Genomic DNA, 15,674 nt, shown 5'->3' with positions numbered 1-15,674 from the left:
TGTATAGAAATTATAGATTGCACTGATAGTAATACATTATGCTTCTTATTCAGGACAATATTATAGTCAGTTGGCCAAACAAACTTTTCAAACCTCATACTTGGGTAAGAGGATAAAACTGTTGAATGCAGTTTCATGAGCACTTAAAGAACACTTAAAAAGCCAGAAAAATATTATGTTTTCATGTGCAGTGAACCTCTGCTTTGATTGTGACTATACTGTAATGCTTTTATGCAGATGATAGGTTGATGCTTATTCTAGATGTCCATGTATGGACAATGAACAATCAAATGTTTCTAAACTCACATATCCAGGATGGAACATGAGGTATGTGTGGAGATCACCTAGTCTTTCAACAGTAGGGATTTTACCTCGAAAACAGTCCCACAAGGACACTGGTATAAGCAACGTTTGGAGACTATAACCTTCCGTGAAAATGCTGCATACATTAAAATGTTTATATCTGCAGAATCCATCTGCAAATGGCAGGGGAGGTCAGGTGAATCTCAAACCACAATTTTATTTCTTTTTTCGTTGCTGCAATACCCAAAATAAACACACAAATACACCTTCTGCCATGTTAAATGTAATCATCTTTATAGAAAAAATAAGTTTTTCACATTTCCAAAACACTTAGCATTTTTAAACTTAGTTTTGTTTCCATCATGCTTTCTGCCTCTCCATTTATTTACGTGGTAAATATGGAACACGCTGGCTGTAGCTGCAAAGTCAATTTCAGCATTGGTAGCACAGCTCTGCAGTGCTTTGGATGGGGGACCAGCTGGTGGACAGGCGCTGATGTATGGACGAACAGGAGGAACGGGGTTCACCCTTTACGTGCAGGTGCTCTTCCCTTTCCCTTTCTCGCTGTGGAGGAGGTTTGCTATTGGACGGTGCTCTGGTGGTGTCCCGAAAGGGCCCCCCCACGTCCTGCCAACTGAAAAAGCTTCACAACTGGCACTAACCACAGTCTGCCCTCACTCTTCACAGTTCAGCTGTACCAAATCCCATCGTTTGTTTTTGTAGTTCCCAATTCCGTTTAAACAGAAAGGAAGGACAAAGCTTGCTGATGTCAAAATGTACGTTGCTGGTTGGGTCCCAGCATCTAGGAGATGTGGCGCAAACAGTCCTGATGCACACAGGTATAGTCCTCAGGTCGGTTTAATCCGGCCAGCTTTGCAAAATGCTGACACAACGTGGTCAACTCCAAAGGCAACCATTAAAAGAACTAAGCGGAGAGTGGTTGAAACACATTTGAATCTTCAGATATTCAACTACTCTGGGTACTTCAGTCACACACAAACACTTACACTGGTTCAGTTTCAAAACCCAACTCTACAAAAGAGCTTTCCAACATTTGTGCTTCAAACACTCAGGGCCCACCCACAGGTGAAAATTTAGCAGCAAACCAACCCCCAAGTAACAGAACAAACATCAACAGTAGAACAACAATGAATTTTTTTTTTAAAAAAGAAAAAGAAAAATTTTAAAATAGTATTTTCAGTGGATGACATAGAGTTTATGTATTCAAACACGTATCTTGTCCAACACTTTACTTTGCTTGCTCACTCAAAAAAGGATTTTTAATCACCCAAAGTGACTGGAATTGCCAAAAGTCCAGTCCAAACCAGATTGTAAGACCCGACTCTCAGCACCAAAGATCACACTAATGTGGCAGAAATCCATGGCTTGGCCTGTCCACACTCCAAGGGAGATGAGACACCTGTCCAGTTTTGCCTCAACTTCTTTGAAGCCATGAATTCTTCCAGCAACAAGGCCACCCGAGTCAATGGGACAGATTGGAAGGCCTTGGGAGGCCAGTTAGGGAACAAGTTCAAGCCTTACAAGGACATTCATTTGACTGGTAACCACAGTCAAACATAATCCACATTATTGAAGTTAACAGATTCTTTCTATTAACTCAAACATTGCTTCTAAACTCTGTCAAACCTTTCAAAACAGACTCAGGTGTCCTGTTTGTCTTGTAATTGCATTAAAGGTGACCTTAGTGAACTTTAATCCAGCACACTTGACCAGACAACTCTAAACTTCTATGGAAGTATCCTCAGGTCTACCCTTGTAGTGTTTTTGTTTGTTTCCGATGTCATGGTGACATGACTTTTCTCAAGGGTTACACTCCTCTGTCCTTTTATGCATCACTCCCAAAAAACAAGGCTCTTCTCTCTTTCAAAGTAACGTAAAACATGAAGGAAAAAAGAACATGTATCCAAACAGAACACCAAAAGGAAAAGGAGTGAGACAGTTTGGCTCAGTGGTGTCAGAAGAGCGCATCTTTCTCCATCCAAAAGCAAGTGCTGTGATGATCGGTCTTGTAAACAAGTATTACCAAAAGAAATACAAATAGTAATTGCACATAATATCAACAGCATGAGGACTGCAAAAACAAATAAAAAAAAAAACAAAGTAGGGGGACAGGGATCAGAATAAGAACATGCACATAGAGAGAGAATGGTTGCATGTTTTGGCAATGCTGTATTAAACGCTTTATCCCAATACACAGCTTCCAAAAAAGTATTTTGCTCCTATTACTTTCTTCCACTGCCGCATCACCACTCTACACTCCCACCCCTCCACAGTGGCATCTCCAAGGGCTCCACCTCCCCACCATCACATGACTGTCTAGGAGATCATGTACTGAGTGATGGCTCTCAGTGCATACAGCAGCTCCGCCTGCAGCCGCGCCTCCATGATGAGGAGGTTGACATGAACCTACAGAGCAGAAGGTGGCATGGGGTGGGGTGGTTGGGAGACAGCAAACAGGGAGACTTCAGCAAACATGTGTAAACAATTAAAGTTAATCCCATAGCTTCTGGGACCGCATTACCAAGAGGGACACGGTGAACAGACACAAAGAGCAAATTGTACATTCAGAACTGACACACAACTGACGCTAGGGAGAAATGGGCCTGACCTTGTCCTCGGGTTTGAGCCGGGCCCAATGCAGGGTACAGGGTGGGTTTTTGGTGGGGTCAGGGTAGCAGGCAACAGTCTTGATGTAGAGCTTCAGCTCCCGCTCCAGCAGCTGGTTCACTTCCCCATAGTCATAGTCGTCGTACCTGAGGGCGAACAGAAACATATCTCACTCTCTGTATACTAGCACATCTTGAATCAAAGTGAAATGACCTGTTGAAATAGAAGGAACAACTGGACCTTCGATGGGACTAGGTGCACCGTTTATGCACTAGGCAATGGCTCAAATGGTGTCAGTGAGAATAGGGACATGGAGATTCAAAGTAGAGGTGATGGAACAATGATGCTGCTTGTGGCTCCAACAGAGACAAACAGATTTTGGCTTCTTAGACCCCAACTAGTAGGAAGACAAGTGACAATCAGTTCTCTTACCTTATGCCCAGAATGCAGTGGATGTAGTTCCAGATAGCCCTCTTGAGGTCTGGCCCTCTAGGGGATGGAAGAGATGCCACCATGCGAAAGCGCTCATCTAGCAGGTGACCGATATCCGAATACAAGCGATTCACGAGTGAAAAGCCATGGTCCTCCCATGAGTAGTCCTGCACCAGTGGGAGACACAGCAGCACCCTATATCAGCATTTGAATTCAGGCTTGAACAGTGGCAGTTAGGCCACTATACACAAATACACTGTGTATGGGAAAACGATCTACTAACCGATGTTACAATTCAAATCTTGCCTTACTCCAACTTGTTTTTAACTAAAATCAGTGGTGCTCTTGGTCAACACAACTCTCCATACAACCATTTTCCTCCCTCTATGGGTTTCTTTCCTCCTGCATTCCCCAATGCCAATATGGTAGAGTGTAACTTCAACTAGGCAAGACCTGGAAACCTTCGGAAGTGTTGACCTGTATCCTCATTTTACTGCTGTCATTTGTTAACTTGCCGATGATCCCTTACTGACCACCATAGGTCAATCAGAAGACCAGTGAACAACTCCTAAAACTCAGTCTCAACTTTTACCTACCTGTGCAAAGCAGGGATGGCCTGCAAGACTTAGGCAGCTAGTTGGCTTTGGTCATCTAGAAGTAGTTTCATCCAGCTGTAGCATATACTCTTGTACACTGACTGCAAATTTCTCCCCTAAACAATTACTTTTAATAGAATAGTTTTTATTACTAGTCATTTCATATTTCTTTGCATTTAAGCTCTTAAAATCACTGATTGTGGAAGGGTCAATCCATAAATCCATCATCAGTAAATGCTTAGCAACTTCTAGGTCATGGTGGTCTTGCAGCCTCTCCTGGACAACATGAGACAAGGTACCAGATACCTTTCCATCACAGGGTGATGACAATCGCACTCATTCACGCATACATTCACACACTATGGTCAATTTAGTGTCCTCAATACACCTGAAACGGAGGAAGGAAACCCATGCAAACATGGGGAGAGCACAGAAACAATTTACAGGCTGATCTGGATTTGAATCTACAGCCAAACCCACAGGTGAGTAGCTGTGAGGCAAGAGCGCTACCAGCTGTGCCACTGTGCAGTACAAAATGAACGGAATTTAACAGAGCTTCAGAACAGGCCATACCTGCACTCTTAAAACCTCAAAGTGGTCCTCCTCTCTGCGGGAAAACTCCTGGTAGCTGAACTCTGGGTCTGTGACAAACTGAGACGGGTCTGCATCACACGTCACTTCCTCCTCTTCCTCATCTGACAGGGAGGGAGGAAACAGTGACACTTTCTGCTCAGACTCTGCAACGTCACTCGTTTGCTGGCAATTAAAAACAATGGAGGCTACTGCACTCGTATCTGCATCCTAATCTCGTATCTTGCGTGGAGCAGTGGGTGGTATAACTGCAGGTTCGTAACTGAAAGAGGAAGCCGAATGCGCACCTTTGTACGAGTTAGTGTGGGAGCTCAGTCGCTGCTCCTCTATCCTCTCCTTCTCTTCTTGCACCTTCAGCAACCTCTCCCTAAGGCACATCGCCTCGCAGCTGGAGTCCAGAGACTAGGTGGGGAGTCAGGGGAAGAGACCACAGTTAGTTATAAAACATTCCGCATGGCATTTTTCCCCGCTGCTCATACGCTACGAAAAATTCTCCCATTGTCACCGCGACTCTTGTAATGCCAGGTCTCCACAACTCACCCGCCGTCGGAGGGTCCTGTCCAACGCTGTCATTGGTGGCAGGTGCACAGTCCCGTTGCCATTGGCGGCATCACAGTAACAGTGGCCCGGAGGGGTCCCGTGTGTTACACGGGGGCCTGCCAGAGGGTCTCCTCCATCCGTTCCTGATCCAAAGACAAAGCTGCAGAGCGAGTGGCAGTGGGCCAACAGCACAACCGCCTGCACCAGCTCTGCCAGGGACCAGCACTGATCGCCCGTCTTCAGCAGGTCCTGGGGAGTTAGTAACGTAAAACCAAACTTAAAGACCCCCATAATGACCCTTAGCCTCACGATTGACAGTGCTACATAATGCACAGTCTGACGTCCACTGATGCATCACCAGTGCCGTTTTCTCCAGCAGAGCTCGAATTCCCCCTCCTGTTGCCCCTGTGGGCCTACCTGGATTTGGGAGTGGGCGGTCAGCCAGGGTCTGTGGGCCAGCACCTTGTTGATGTGGTCAAGATGACGCAACCGGGGCGGGGCGTACTCCAGGCCCTGCAACCACAGCGGGTCGCCCCCCACGCGCAGGAAGTGAGCAGAGTGCAGAGACACCAGGTGCTTACACCGATACCGGGCCGCTGCCTGATGGGAGGAAGAGGCAACAGGAAGTCAACGGACATTGGACCTGTTGCAGCCTACACTTACCACGAACAATGTAGCACTTCTAGGTGTAGTAATTTGCACAGACATTTGGTTTACAAGAGCTCAGGTAATGAACAATGGAAAAATTAAACAGACCGAGACTAGCGTAACATCTGTCTCACACTCACTAACCATGATGGCAATGTAGTGGCGGTAGGGTAGTGGCAGTGGGCCATCCATGTGGAGAACGTAATGCTGAGTGCGCAGGAAGCTCTCCAGATACTGTGGGTGAAAAGACATCTGCTGTGACACTGCGTCCAGGCGTCCTCTGCCGGCCAGGGCCTTCATGCACAGCAGAGACGCGCGTTCTTTCTCCGCACTGGCCTTCGCAACCTTAGAGAGGGAGGAACAGCAGCAGGGGATGTTCAGTGAAGGATACAATGAGGAAAATAAAGGGATCCTCACGTAACAGGTTCACTCATCCTCAACATTAGCAGCGATTACATTGAATCAGTTCAGTTTTTACATCCGGCAAGCAGGTAATTCAGCAGATGCGGACACTGACTTGTAAGCCAAAAGTTGCTGGTTTAAGTCCCACTCGCCATTCCTGCTGTTGTAACCTCGAGTCAACTCTCTACTCTGAACTGCGGTAGTAAAAATACCTCACTGTGTATAAAGGTCAAATGAGGGTCACAGGATAACAGGGGATAAAACAACAAATTAATAAGAATAACCACACTAATACTTAAGCCTGTGCTAAATCCAATTCCTGATTATTGGATTTCTTGTGGGAATAAATGAACAACTGAGACGATGTTTCAGCAGAGTATCGATGAGGCAAAGTTCCCTTTAAAGTACCATCAACCACTTGTCCCAAGTGGGGTCACAGAGAATCGGAGCCTAACCCAGCAACACAGGGCATAAGGCTGGAGAGGGAGGGGACACACCTAGGACACGACACCAGTTCGTTGCAAGGACTCGAACCCCAGACTCACCAGAGAGTAGGAACTGGCCAAGCCCACCACGCCCCCGATATTTAAATATATGTCTTTAAATTTCATCCTGAACTTTCACATCACAAGTAAACTGTAATCTGATTCACTTGTAGGCATTTGGCCATGTGTGTGTGTCCGAGTGCGCATGCAAGTGGCAGCTGCTGTATCTCCAAGTCAAACATGTCAGTGATATGGCTCTCAAACACGCACAAGGGCAGAAAACAGTGCAGGGTGTTCGTGGTCAGCGAACTATTCAACAAACCATCTCCTCCTGCTCCACTCCTGCTTCAACACACCGTTTACTGTACACAACATACTGTGAAATGGCACAGTGAGTAGCGCTGCTGTCTCACAGCTCCTGGGTGGTGCGAGAGGACATGGGTTCGATCCCAGCTCAGTCCGTGTGGAGTTTGCATGTTCTTCCTGTGTCTGCGTGGGTTTCCTCTGGGTGCTCTGGTTTCCTCCCACACTCCAAAGACATGCTGTTCAGGTTCACCCATAGTGTGAGTGGCAGACAGAGAGTGTGTTCCACTGATGTATGGATGAGTGACCCAGTGTAAGTAGTGCATCTAGCAGCTCAAGTCACCGCGGTGAATAAGGTGTGTGGGCTCATAACACTACGTAGAATTCACTGGAAGCCGCTTTGGAGGAAAGAGATGTGGCTGAGACCTTCTGGTGGGCAGTTCCTCATTCTGGCCAGCAGAAGCACCCTAACCCTCCCTCCGAACAGGACCAGAGGAGAGCACTAAAAATACTGCGAGGAGACAGCTGGGACAGCAGCTGTACAGATAAGAAAGAGAAACACCCTCCCAGTGTGAAGGATGTGCTCCCAAAAGTAGTGCCTCCATACATTGCACCAGCAGCACATAAAGATCTTCTTCATATCTCCTCCATTTGGAGTACAGCCAGGCAACTGCTCCTGCTGTTATTTTGGGACCATGCAGCTATGTGGCTTAATACAGCAACTACCAAACCCAACCCCTGGTTCATCTTACCTTTCACAAAGGGTCTACACAGACTCTCATGAACCTCACCCTAATGGCCAAGAGCCCCTAGAAAGCTACTTCAAATCAAACTGTCAGAAGACCCCTAGAAAGCCTTCTACTGGATCTATGTTTAAACGGAAAGATTTTTCTCAACTCGGTGTTTATCGTTTAATCGTTTTTCTTGATCTCCCACATGGTCCTCTTATCAGACCTTGAAGCTGTACAAAAGTTGGAGCTGGAGGTGAAGCTCGAGATAAAAATCAGCTTAAGATGCAACCCAAACAGGAACCGCCTGCTACGGGGTTTATGCAAAGAGGCAGGAAATTACTTCCCACCCAACTGAAAATGACCCGACTCAAACTTATACGAGCACATTTTCAAAGTTAGGTCACTCGTGGAATTCTAATGGCACTTGAGAGGAAATTATTGCGGATACGATGTGAAAGGGATGACCGACGAGGTTGATGCTCACGGGGCTCAAATTCATCTGTGCCTGGGAATCATTGTTATTTTCTCAAACGGTTTCTCGGAGCGTTGTGGCCTGTGATGCCACTCCGTTGAACATCTTTCCTGAAAGCTTCCTTATTTTGACAGTAAGTGACGTAAGGAGCCGCTTATCTTGCAACATACACCGTTGTGCCAGTGGTGACAGTTTTTCTTCAATCAGCGTCACTTGAAACCGCCGCAGGTAGGGTTCGAGTGCTACGAAGGGCCCTGAGTGTTCCTACATGAAGGAAAGACACATTAGCTGACTTTTGTAAATTCACTTTTTGTAAAATATCTCGCCTGTACAAGGGCAGCATTTTTGATGATACTATTTCGACGAAACACATACGCGCCATCCAATCACATTTAAACACACAGAGTTTTTCTTTTGTATTTTTAAGAGATGCTTAGCTTAAGTATGAATATTAGATAATCTGAAGTTTCAACACCTGGCTGTAGCAGGATATCAGAAGGCGAATCGTGTCGTGACCCTGAGCACAGATTTTTTTTTTTTTTTTTTTTTTAAATCTTATTTGTGCAATATATTTTGCAACATGCGCTGCTGTTCACAGGTATGAAAGAAGAGAAACTTCCAGACAGGAAATGAGATCACAGCCTCCTCAGGCAGACACCCACGCCACTTTTCGAGCTGTGCCGATGCTACCGAGCAGCCGTGGCAAGTTCCGCCGGCCTCGGCTACAGGTGACTTGCCAAAGTGACGGTGAAGCTGCATCCCGACTTTTTTGCGCAGTCTGCAACCGCAGTCCTACATGCAACGGAGCAGGACGGGCAAGTCCGATGTGCGGTGACCCACCCGCCAGCTAACGCTGCCAGGGCCCGACACGTCACCTATGCACCGACTGAGATCGCAGCCATGCAAATGTCAGCTGGGCCACTTCGGAAAACAAAACAGGGAAGTGAGGGTGCAAAAAAAAAAAAAAAAATGCAGGCGCTCACAGCGAGAGATGGCGCGTCATCGGCTGCAGACGTGCATAGAACAAGAGCACCTCTCTCCAGGCGACAGGGAAGGGACCTGTACGCAATACTAGAAAAATCGAAAACCTCAGGGCTGTGCAGCAACTGTACACCATCAAGGTACATTTATCACAACCGCTGTTCTCTCTTACTGGAAAAGACCTCAGATTGGCAAAATTTTGGAAATGCTGCTGTTGCAGAGGGGCAAAAGAAAAAAAAAAAAAAAAAAAAAAGAAGAAAAACCAGTAAAAAAAAACAAAAGAAAAATCTCTCACAGAGTATCTGTCCAAACACTGCGGTTAATTGTGGTCACGCTGAGCAATCACGAAAACCATCAGCACAATACCAGGTTAATCTCCCCCCTGTCCACAGTGTCGATGGTATTGGTGAGACCTAACGAAACGAAGGAGGAGGAAGTTGGGGGAATCCAGAGAAAGAGAACAATAAGCGATCAGAGATGGCCGACAACACAACGCTGAGATTTTATTATTTATCACTGTATAACCTAATAATTTACCTGACTCTTCTCTCCAAAGCGACTTAGTTTTGCATGCTAAGCCACTTATGCTCACTTGCCCATTTATATAGCGCAGTAATTTTTACTCTAACAACTCAAGGAAGGCACTTTGCTCAAGGGTACTGCAGCGGGAGCAGGATTCAAACTCGGGTTCAAGTTGAAGACGACTACTGTGCTAGCCCTAACAAAAAGAGGTATCAAAAACAGAGAACAGTATGAGGGAAAGGCACAGATGCCTGTTCTTGCCACGCGTCGAAATTCCTACTGTTCCTCGTGCAGTTTAAACAGCCGATTCTCTTTGGTTCCAGCACGGCCATCTGGACCTGCTGAGAGGAGCACCTACAAGCTGGCATCCAGCGTGGGCACCGGACTCAAGAGTCATGGCTACCGCACAAGTTCCCACCCTCTTCGTCAAGAGACTCCAACTACAACAGAAGGAGGAAGATCTGAGAAATTTCACTGTAAGAAAGAAGTAAAAACACTTCGGAAATGAGCCCGTGGACTGCTCAGAAGACTCCGGTCGACGAAAGGGGAGGGGCGGCGGGTGTTTTGCATTTTCACACAGATGCAGAGCTGACACTCTGGTCCACTCTTGCTCCAGTTCACATATCCTTGTGTGAATGCAGAAACTGCTGAGAGAGGCAGAAACAAACCCAACCTGGATCCACTCCAAGGCAACTAGTCTAGATTCAGGCTTAGCTTCATGTTACAGTCGCTAAAGCTTTCTAAATAAGCACTACGTTATTCTGAGCTACGATCGACTCGCGAGCGAAGTACTTACAAAATACGACTGCGGTCGTAGCTCACACACGGTAATTGATAGTGCTTTGGATAAATTAAAGTAACTAGGATTTAAGGAAATAAAAATAAAAAATTAAACTTAGTTGCCAGTCACACAATTGTTCACTACGAGAAAAGTCGGGCTAGGTTAAGTTTTTTCACCAATTCCAAAGTAAAAGAACGGTAGCCTGTCGAGAGCGGAGGTAAAAAAAAAAAAAAGCAAACAATGATTAGTTAAAGACAACACGAGCCTGCAAAGCCACGCTGTGCCATGGTTGCACACAGTGCTGTGGAGTCGGAAGCAATTATTGCATTACTGGTAAAAACGTACCGACTCCGACTAAATGTACCGCGTATAAGTCGATCCGGCGTATAAGTCGACTCCCAAAAATTAGAGCTGTAATATAGGGTTAGGCCTATAGTCGTCTGATCAGTCGACCCCCAAATAATGTGCAACTTTTGAGCAGTGCTGTGGAGTCGGAGCCGTGGAGTCGGATGCAGTTATTGATTTATTGGAGTCGGAGTCGAAGGTTTTGTGTACCGACTCCGACTAAATGTACCGGATATGTCGGCATGTAAGTAGATCTGGCGTATAAGTCGACCCTCAAAAATCAGACCTATATTCGCCGGATCGGTCGACCCCCAAAATAACGTGCAACTTTTGGGGAGTGCTGCGGAGTCGGAGTCGTGGAGTCAGAAGCAGTTACTGAGTTACTGGAGTCGGAGTCGAAGGTTTTTTGTACCGACTCCACAGCCCCGGTTTGCACATTCAGAGATGTTAAGCCTGTGCTCTTCGGGAGAAAGTAGACCTTTCCATCTCCAACTGCTACTTGAACAGAGATGCACGTTGCCATAAAGACACCAGGAGGGCAGAACAGAGAGCTTGCTGCTTTAGGTCCCAGTCTGGTTTCTCCTCCTGGCGGTACCACCTCTGACACACTGAACCGGCCGCTAAGGCACATCCGTGCAGAAGGTCAGGCTGGTCTGTATAAGACCAGGCCCTTAGTAAAAGACACCAATCCCCATATACCTTTAACATTATGGACATCGGCATAAATTCTTTTTTGGGCTACTGTTATAAAAGTATAGGAGGAGGCAAGCCGTCAGCTGGCAGCAGCGTATCAGATATCCATGCCATCTGACGAGAACTTGTTTCTGATGGGTGTCATTTCTATACCCCCCCCCCAAAACAAATGAGGGAAAGACAGGAGGCAAAGTCTACATTTATTTCTTTGCTTCACATTATTTCTCCATCCTGTGTGTTCTTTGTCTCCAAGTATGATGTTTTTGCTATCTTGCAATTAGATGCACAAGTCCCACATGCACCAGAATGACAGAGTGCGCCCACACAGAAACACACTCAGCAACCATCTACTGCAGAGAAAATGACCCCCACCCCCACGCCATCTTACTTCCAACAGGAGAGCCTGGGAGCATAAGAGAAGACAAAAAAAAAAAAAAAAAAAGCATTGTTCCATTTATTTATGTTCATTCCAACCGAACACCGTGGATCGCCGAATCTATTGCTGGGGCTCACCCCCTTGCCGTTTTGGGAGCCTTTCGGGTTGGGCCATGGCGGCTGAGGGGAAACGAAAGCAAGCAAAGAATGATTTCTCAGGGAGAAAACAACCTTCTACTGCAGCAGAATGGGGCTGGTGAGTGGGAGAAAAAAATATCTTAGGAATGACTGAATGAACCGAATGGTCCTGCAGGAGGACAGAGAGCAGTACTATGTGTTTAAGAAAAACACATTCATTTAGGGCACATGGCTGCCAGTAGTTATGAGAAGGGTTATAAGGTTAAATGAGGAATACATCACCAAAGAGATACAGCCCTAATGACATTCCTCTATTGTTCTCCTTCGTGTTAAAATCTCGGTAAACAAGTTTGGACGTCGGCAGCGCCGCCACTGGGCAAGACAGAGAACAGCACCCTGGTCAGAAGAAAAACAACTTTGATTGGCAGTATATTCAGCATCACAACACACAAAGACTACCTAACCATGAGAGCAAGGAGAAAACAGACATATGACATGCAATGAATCATTTTAAGGAGAACATCCCACATTGGGAACAGTTTTTTTTTTTTTTTTTTTTTTTTTTTTTAAAAAGTCAACCTCAGTGAAAAACAAACAGAAATTCAGGATTTAAACAACTACTGCTCCCTGCGCTTCTGTGTTAACATGCATTGTCAAAACCATAACTTCATAAAATGTCCTTTTTTTCCCCTTTTTAAAGGCTGATTATCTGAAGCACTGAAAATGCAGTGTCAGATTCCAGGAGAGGTGATGTCATCTCTATCTCAGTGTTTCCACAATGTGCACCCTGAACAGACATGATGAAAAAAATACACCAAATGTAAGTATCTGAACCATGTTTGACGATGCTAAAGATTTCATTTTGGACTAATTTACAATGAAACGCATTCATTTATGTCAGGAATCCATCGCTGCAAAAAACAATGACCCTGGATAAGGTGGATATGTTTTGTCATAGTGGAATTCTTAAACACTCCACTGATCTATTGAAAAACACCACAATTTTAGTGACATGCTTACAATAATTAATACAACACACCCGACACTGATTTATAAATTAACTTTTATCTTTCTAGTCATACAAAAGCCTGTGTGTCAGTTCCTTTGTAACAGTTGGTCTACGAATCGGATTTATGCAGCAAATAACCTTTTTCTTCTCTACAACTCGCAGTGACCTAAGTTTAAAACACAACTGTCAAGCTACACATAATAAAAAAAAACATATTTACATGACAGTATCCTTTTAATCAGAGGTTGTCAAAGACTCCTGTTGGAGGTCGCATCTCAGAATTTGCAACAACTTTTTTTTATTAAGACTATTATATACAGAACAAAGGGCACACAGGAAAAAAAAAAAAAAAAGTTTTGCACATTAGAAAGTCTTTCAGAAAGCATATTTCCTCTGGCTGTCAAAAGTGATCAGTTGATACAAATGTATCTATTTTAGTGTTGGCACATTGATTCAGGAAAAGAGAAGTGTAGGTACGGATCCGCTTCAAGGGGCCAAAAATCGAGGAAAAAAAAACACCGATTGCTGATTTTTAATCATAGTTCGTGGACCGGGGCACAAGTTACGAACGACACTGGCGATGCGAAGTGCACTTTCTCACTTTCTGATCACACTTGCGTTTCTGTGTTACTCTGGACATTTTTTTGTCATTACAATGGATGGGATGCGATCCCCTCCCCCTTCCCTGCCCGCTAAACAACAGCCATTTCATTCCGCGTCCTATTCTTTATTTCATTTCACAACGTCCTCTCCTTTTCGTCTCATTTCCTTCTGCCCGCTGCTTACATTTCACACGAGTGGATAAAGAAAAAAAACACCATTAAAAGAAAAAGAAAAAAAAAAAGAAACGTAAGGGCTGCGTGTCCGTGGGACTCGCGCACAGCACACAGTCCGGATCCGTGAATGAATGAACCAACTTCTGCTCCACTTACAAAGGAAACTAATCACCAGCGGTTCCCAGAGCTCATGACACCCCGTTCCGACACTTTTCAAAGACACTTTTACCATAACATCGCGGTCCTTTTTTAATCTTAATTTTCATAACATAAACGAATGGCTGTGTCTGTGTGTGTCTGTGTGTGTGCCTCAGCAAACGATAAATCTTGGCGATGATGATTTATTTCTTGTACTAACCTGGTTCTGGATGCGCTGACATTGAGTTCCGAGGGGATAGTCCATTTTTTTCGTGCAGATAATCATTTTCCACCTGGTTAGTGCATGAATGCAGTTGTTGGTAACTAACAAAGAGCGAGCGGAGCCCCTGCGAAGGCCAGTCGGGTGGCTAACTGGCTCGGGCTACAAGTCTGGGCATTTACACGGCACCGGAGGCACGGGAGGAGTTACCATCAAACTGACAGGCGACGGATGCAGCTCCTCCAATCAGAATACTGCTGAGGCGGGGTCGCCGGGTGGACTGTAGCCAATCAACACACCGATCCGGAATTTTAAGGTCATGGTGTATGCGCGTGAGTTCGCGAGTGCGAGCGAGCGAGACAGTCAGGCAGGCAGTCAGCCGGCATCGCTTTTGTCAGCGGCGCAGTTGCTTTGAAAAAATAAGCCGCTGTAAAATTATGTCAAGCATAAGTGATGGGAACTTTTATATAGCTGTAAGCTACTCCAACTATTTCTATATGTTATATAGAGTTGTAATTTGATGAATGTCGGTATAGGCTGAGTGTTTTAGTTTCAGGCTCCCTGTTCTTCCTCAAAATGCCTTCGCTGTGGAGGTGACTTTTTTTTTTTTTTTTTTTTTAACCACAAACTGAGCTTTAGGTTTAGGAGGCCTGATTTAGGACTGCCACGGTGGTTTATACAAGATATCATTTCAATCATTTGATTTTTTTTTTTTCAAGACACTGCCGAAAACATGGTTCTTTAGAAATTACCTCGGTACACTAAAGGCCAGTCTCGTCTTATACCTAATAATTTTAACCCAGGTAGCATACCGTGAGTAATATGTGCACACCAGGAATAACTAAATGTAGTTTTGCGAAGAGAACAAGAGTCAACACTAAAAGACAGCAAGGGTTCCACATACAAAAGAACGGAGCATTCGCAAACGCGGCGGGATCCGGGCCTTGCAAGAGCTGAAATGGTACGGGAAAAACGGGAAAAGCTCTAGCGAGGCAAATGAGAACTAGAGAAAGAGGGTAATAGTAATTCTTCCCACCACCTCGCATCTTGCATTCAGCAAATGCTACGAGGCTGTTAAAAGCGTTGATGTACTGTTATGGAAAATTACAGGGCAGAAAGGGCGGAGAGAGGATAGAAAAAACTTCCAAACAACACCTGGTGATTAAATCTTTTTCTGCACTAGTCAGGGACAGTAGGGATAAAGCGATGCGCTTGCCCTTCGTGCTGACTGCTACAATATTATTGCGCCGACGTGACCATTTCATGGGTATATGTATTACAACAACCGTTTACAATTGCCTCTACTTTCTGTGTAAAACGAGTTGCTATAAAAATGGGACGTATCCAGGTAATAAAGAAAATATTTGCAGGCATAGTATTGTATGTGCTATTCTTTTAGTTTTTATTTCCATTCTTAAGGCTCTTGCTGCATCATAATTTCTTGCATTACAGCCATACAGCTGAAAGTGTTCTATGTATTGATAAGAACTGAACAATTTCCATACAGCCAAATTCCATCTGGATATCTGTTTTCTTGTATGATTATAATTTTCTGTCATGTTTCT

General features: G+C 45.0%; 1 protein-coding gene across 1 annotated transcript; it reads right to left on the bottom strand.

Annotated features, from left to right (window-relative positions):
- Window positions 1-543: 543 nt before the first annotated feature.
- LOC108929025 (sestrin-3-like) lies at window positions 544-14,324 on the bottom strand. The gene is made up of 9 exons (XM_018743311.2): window positions 14,110-14,324; window positions 5,883-6,083; window positions 5,508-5,690; window positions 5,091-5,339; window positions 4,838-4,952; window positions 4,533-4,654; window positions 3,364-3,530; window positions 2,933-3,077; window positions 544-2,730 (listed from the first exon to the last, which is right to left on the bottom strand). The coding sequence occupies exons 1-9, from the start codon at window positions 14,173-14,175 to the stop codon at window positions 2,641-2,643; spliced, it is 1,338 nt and encodes a 445-aa protein (XP_018598827.1). The 5' UTR covers window positions 14,176-14,324; the 3' UTR covers window positions 544-2,640.
- Window positions 14,325-15,674: the final 1,350 nt, after the last annotated feature.

This window comes from Scleropages formosus, chromosome 14 (assembly GCF_900964775.1).
Source record: "Scleropages formosus chromosome 14, fSclFor1.1, whole genome shotgun sequence".
Lineage (NCBI taxonomy): Eukaryota > Metazoa > Chordata > Actinopteri > Osteoglossiformes > Osteoglossidae > Scleropages > Scleropages formosus.
The sequence above is the reverse complement of the archived record's forward strand: the minus strand, read 5'-3'. Positions and strand labels throughout refer to the sequence as shown.

Coding starts and splice junctions, on each gene's coding strand:
- LOC108929025 (XM_018743311.2), bottom strand. CDS start 14,175: ATGATTATCTGCACGAAAAAAATGGACTATCCCCTCGGAACTCAATGT. Junction 5,691..5,882: donor GCCACTACATTGCCATCATG/GTTAGTGAGTGT, acceptor TCCTCCCATCAG/GCAGCGGCCCGGTATCGGTG. Junction 5,340..5,507: donor CCGCCCACTCCCAAATCCAG/GTAGGCCCACAG, acceptor CTAACTCCCCAG/GACCTGCTGAAGACGGGCGA.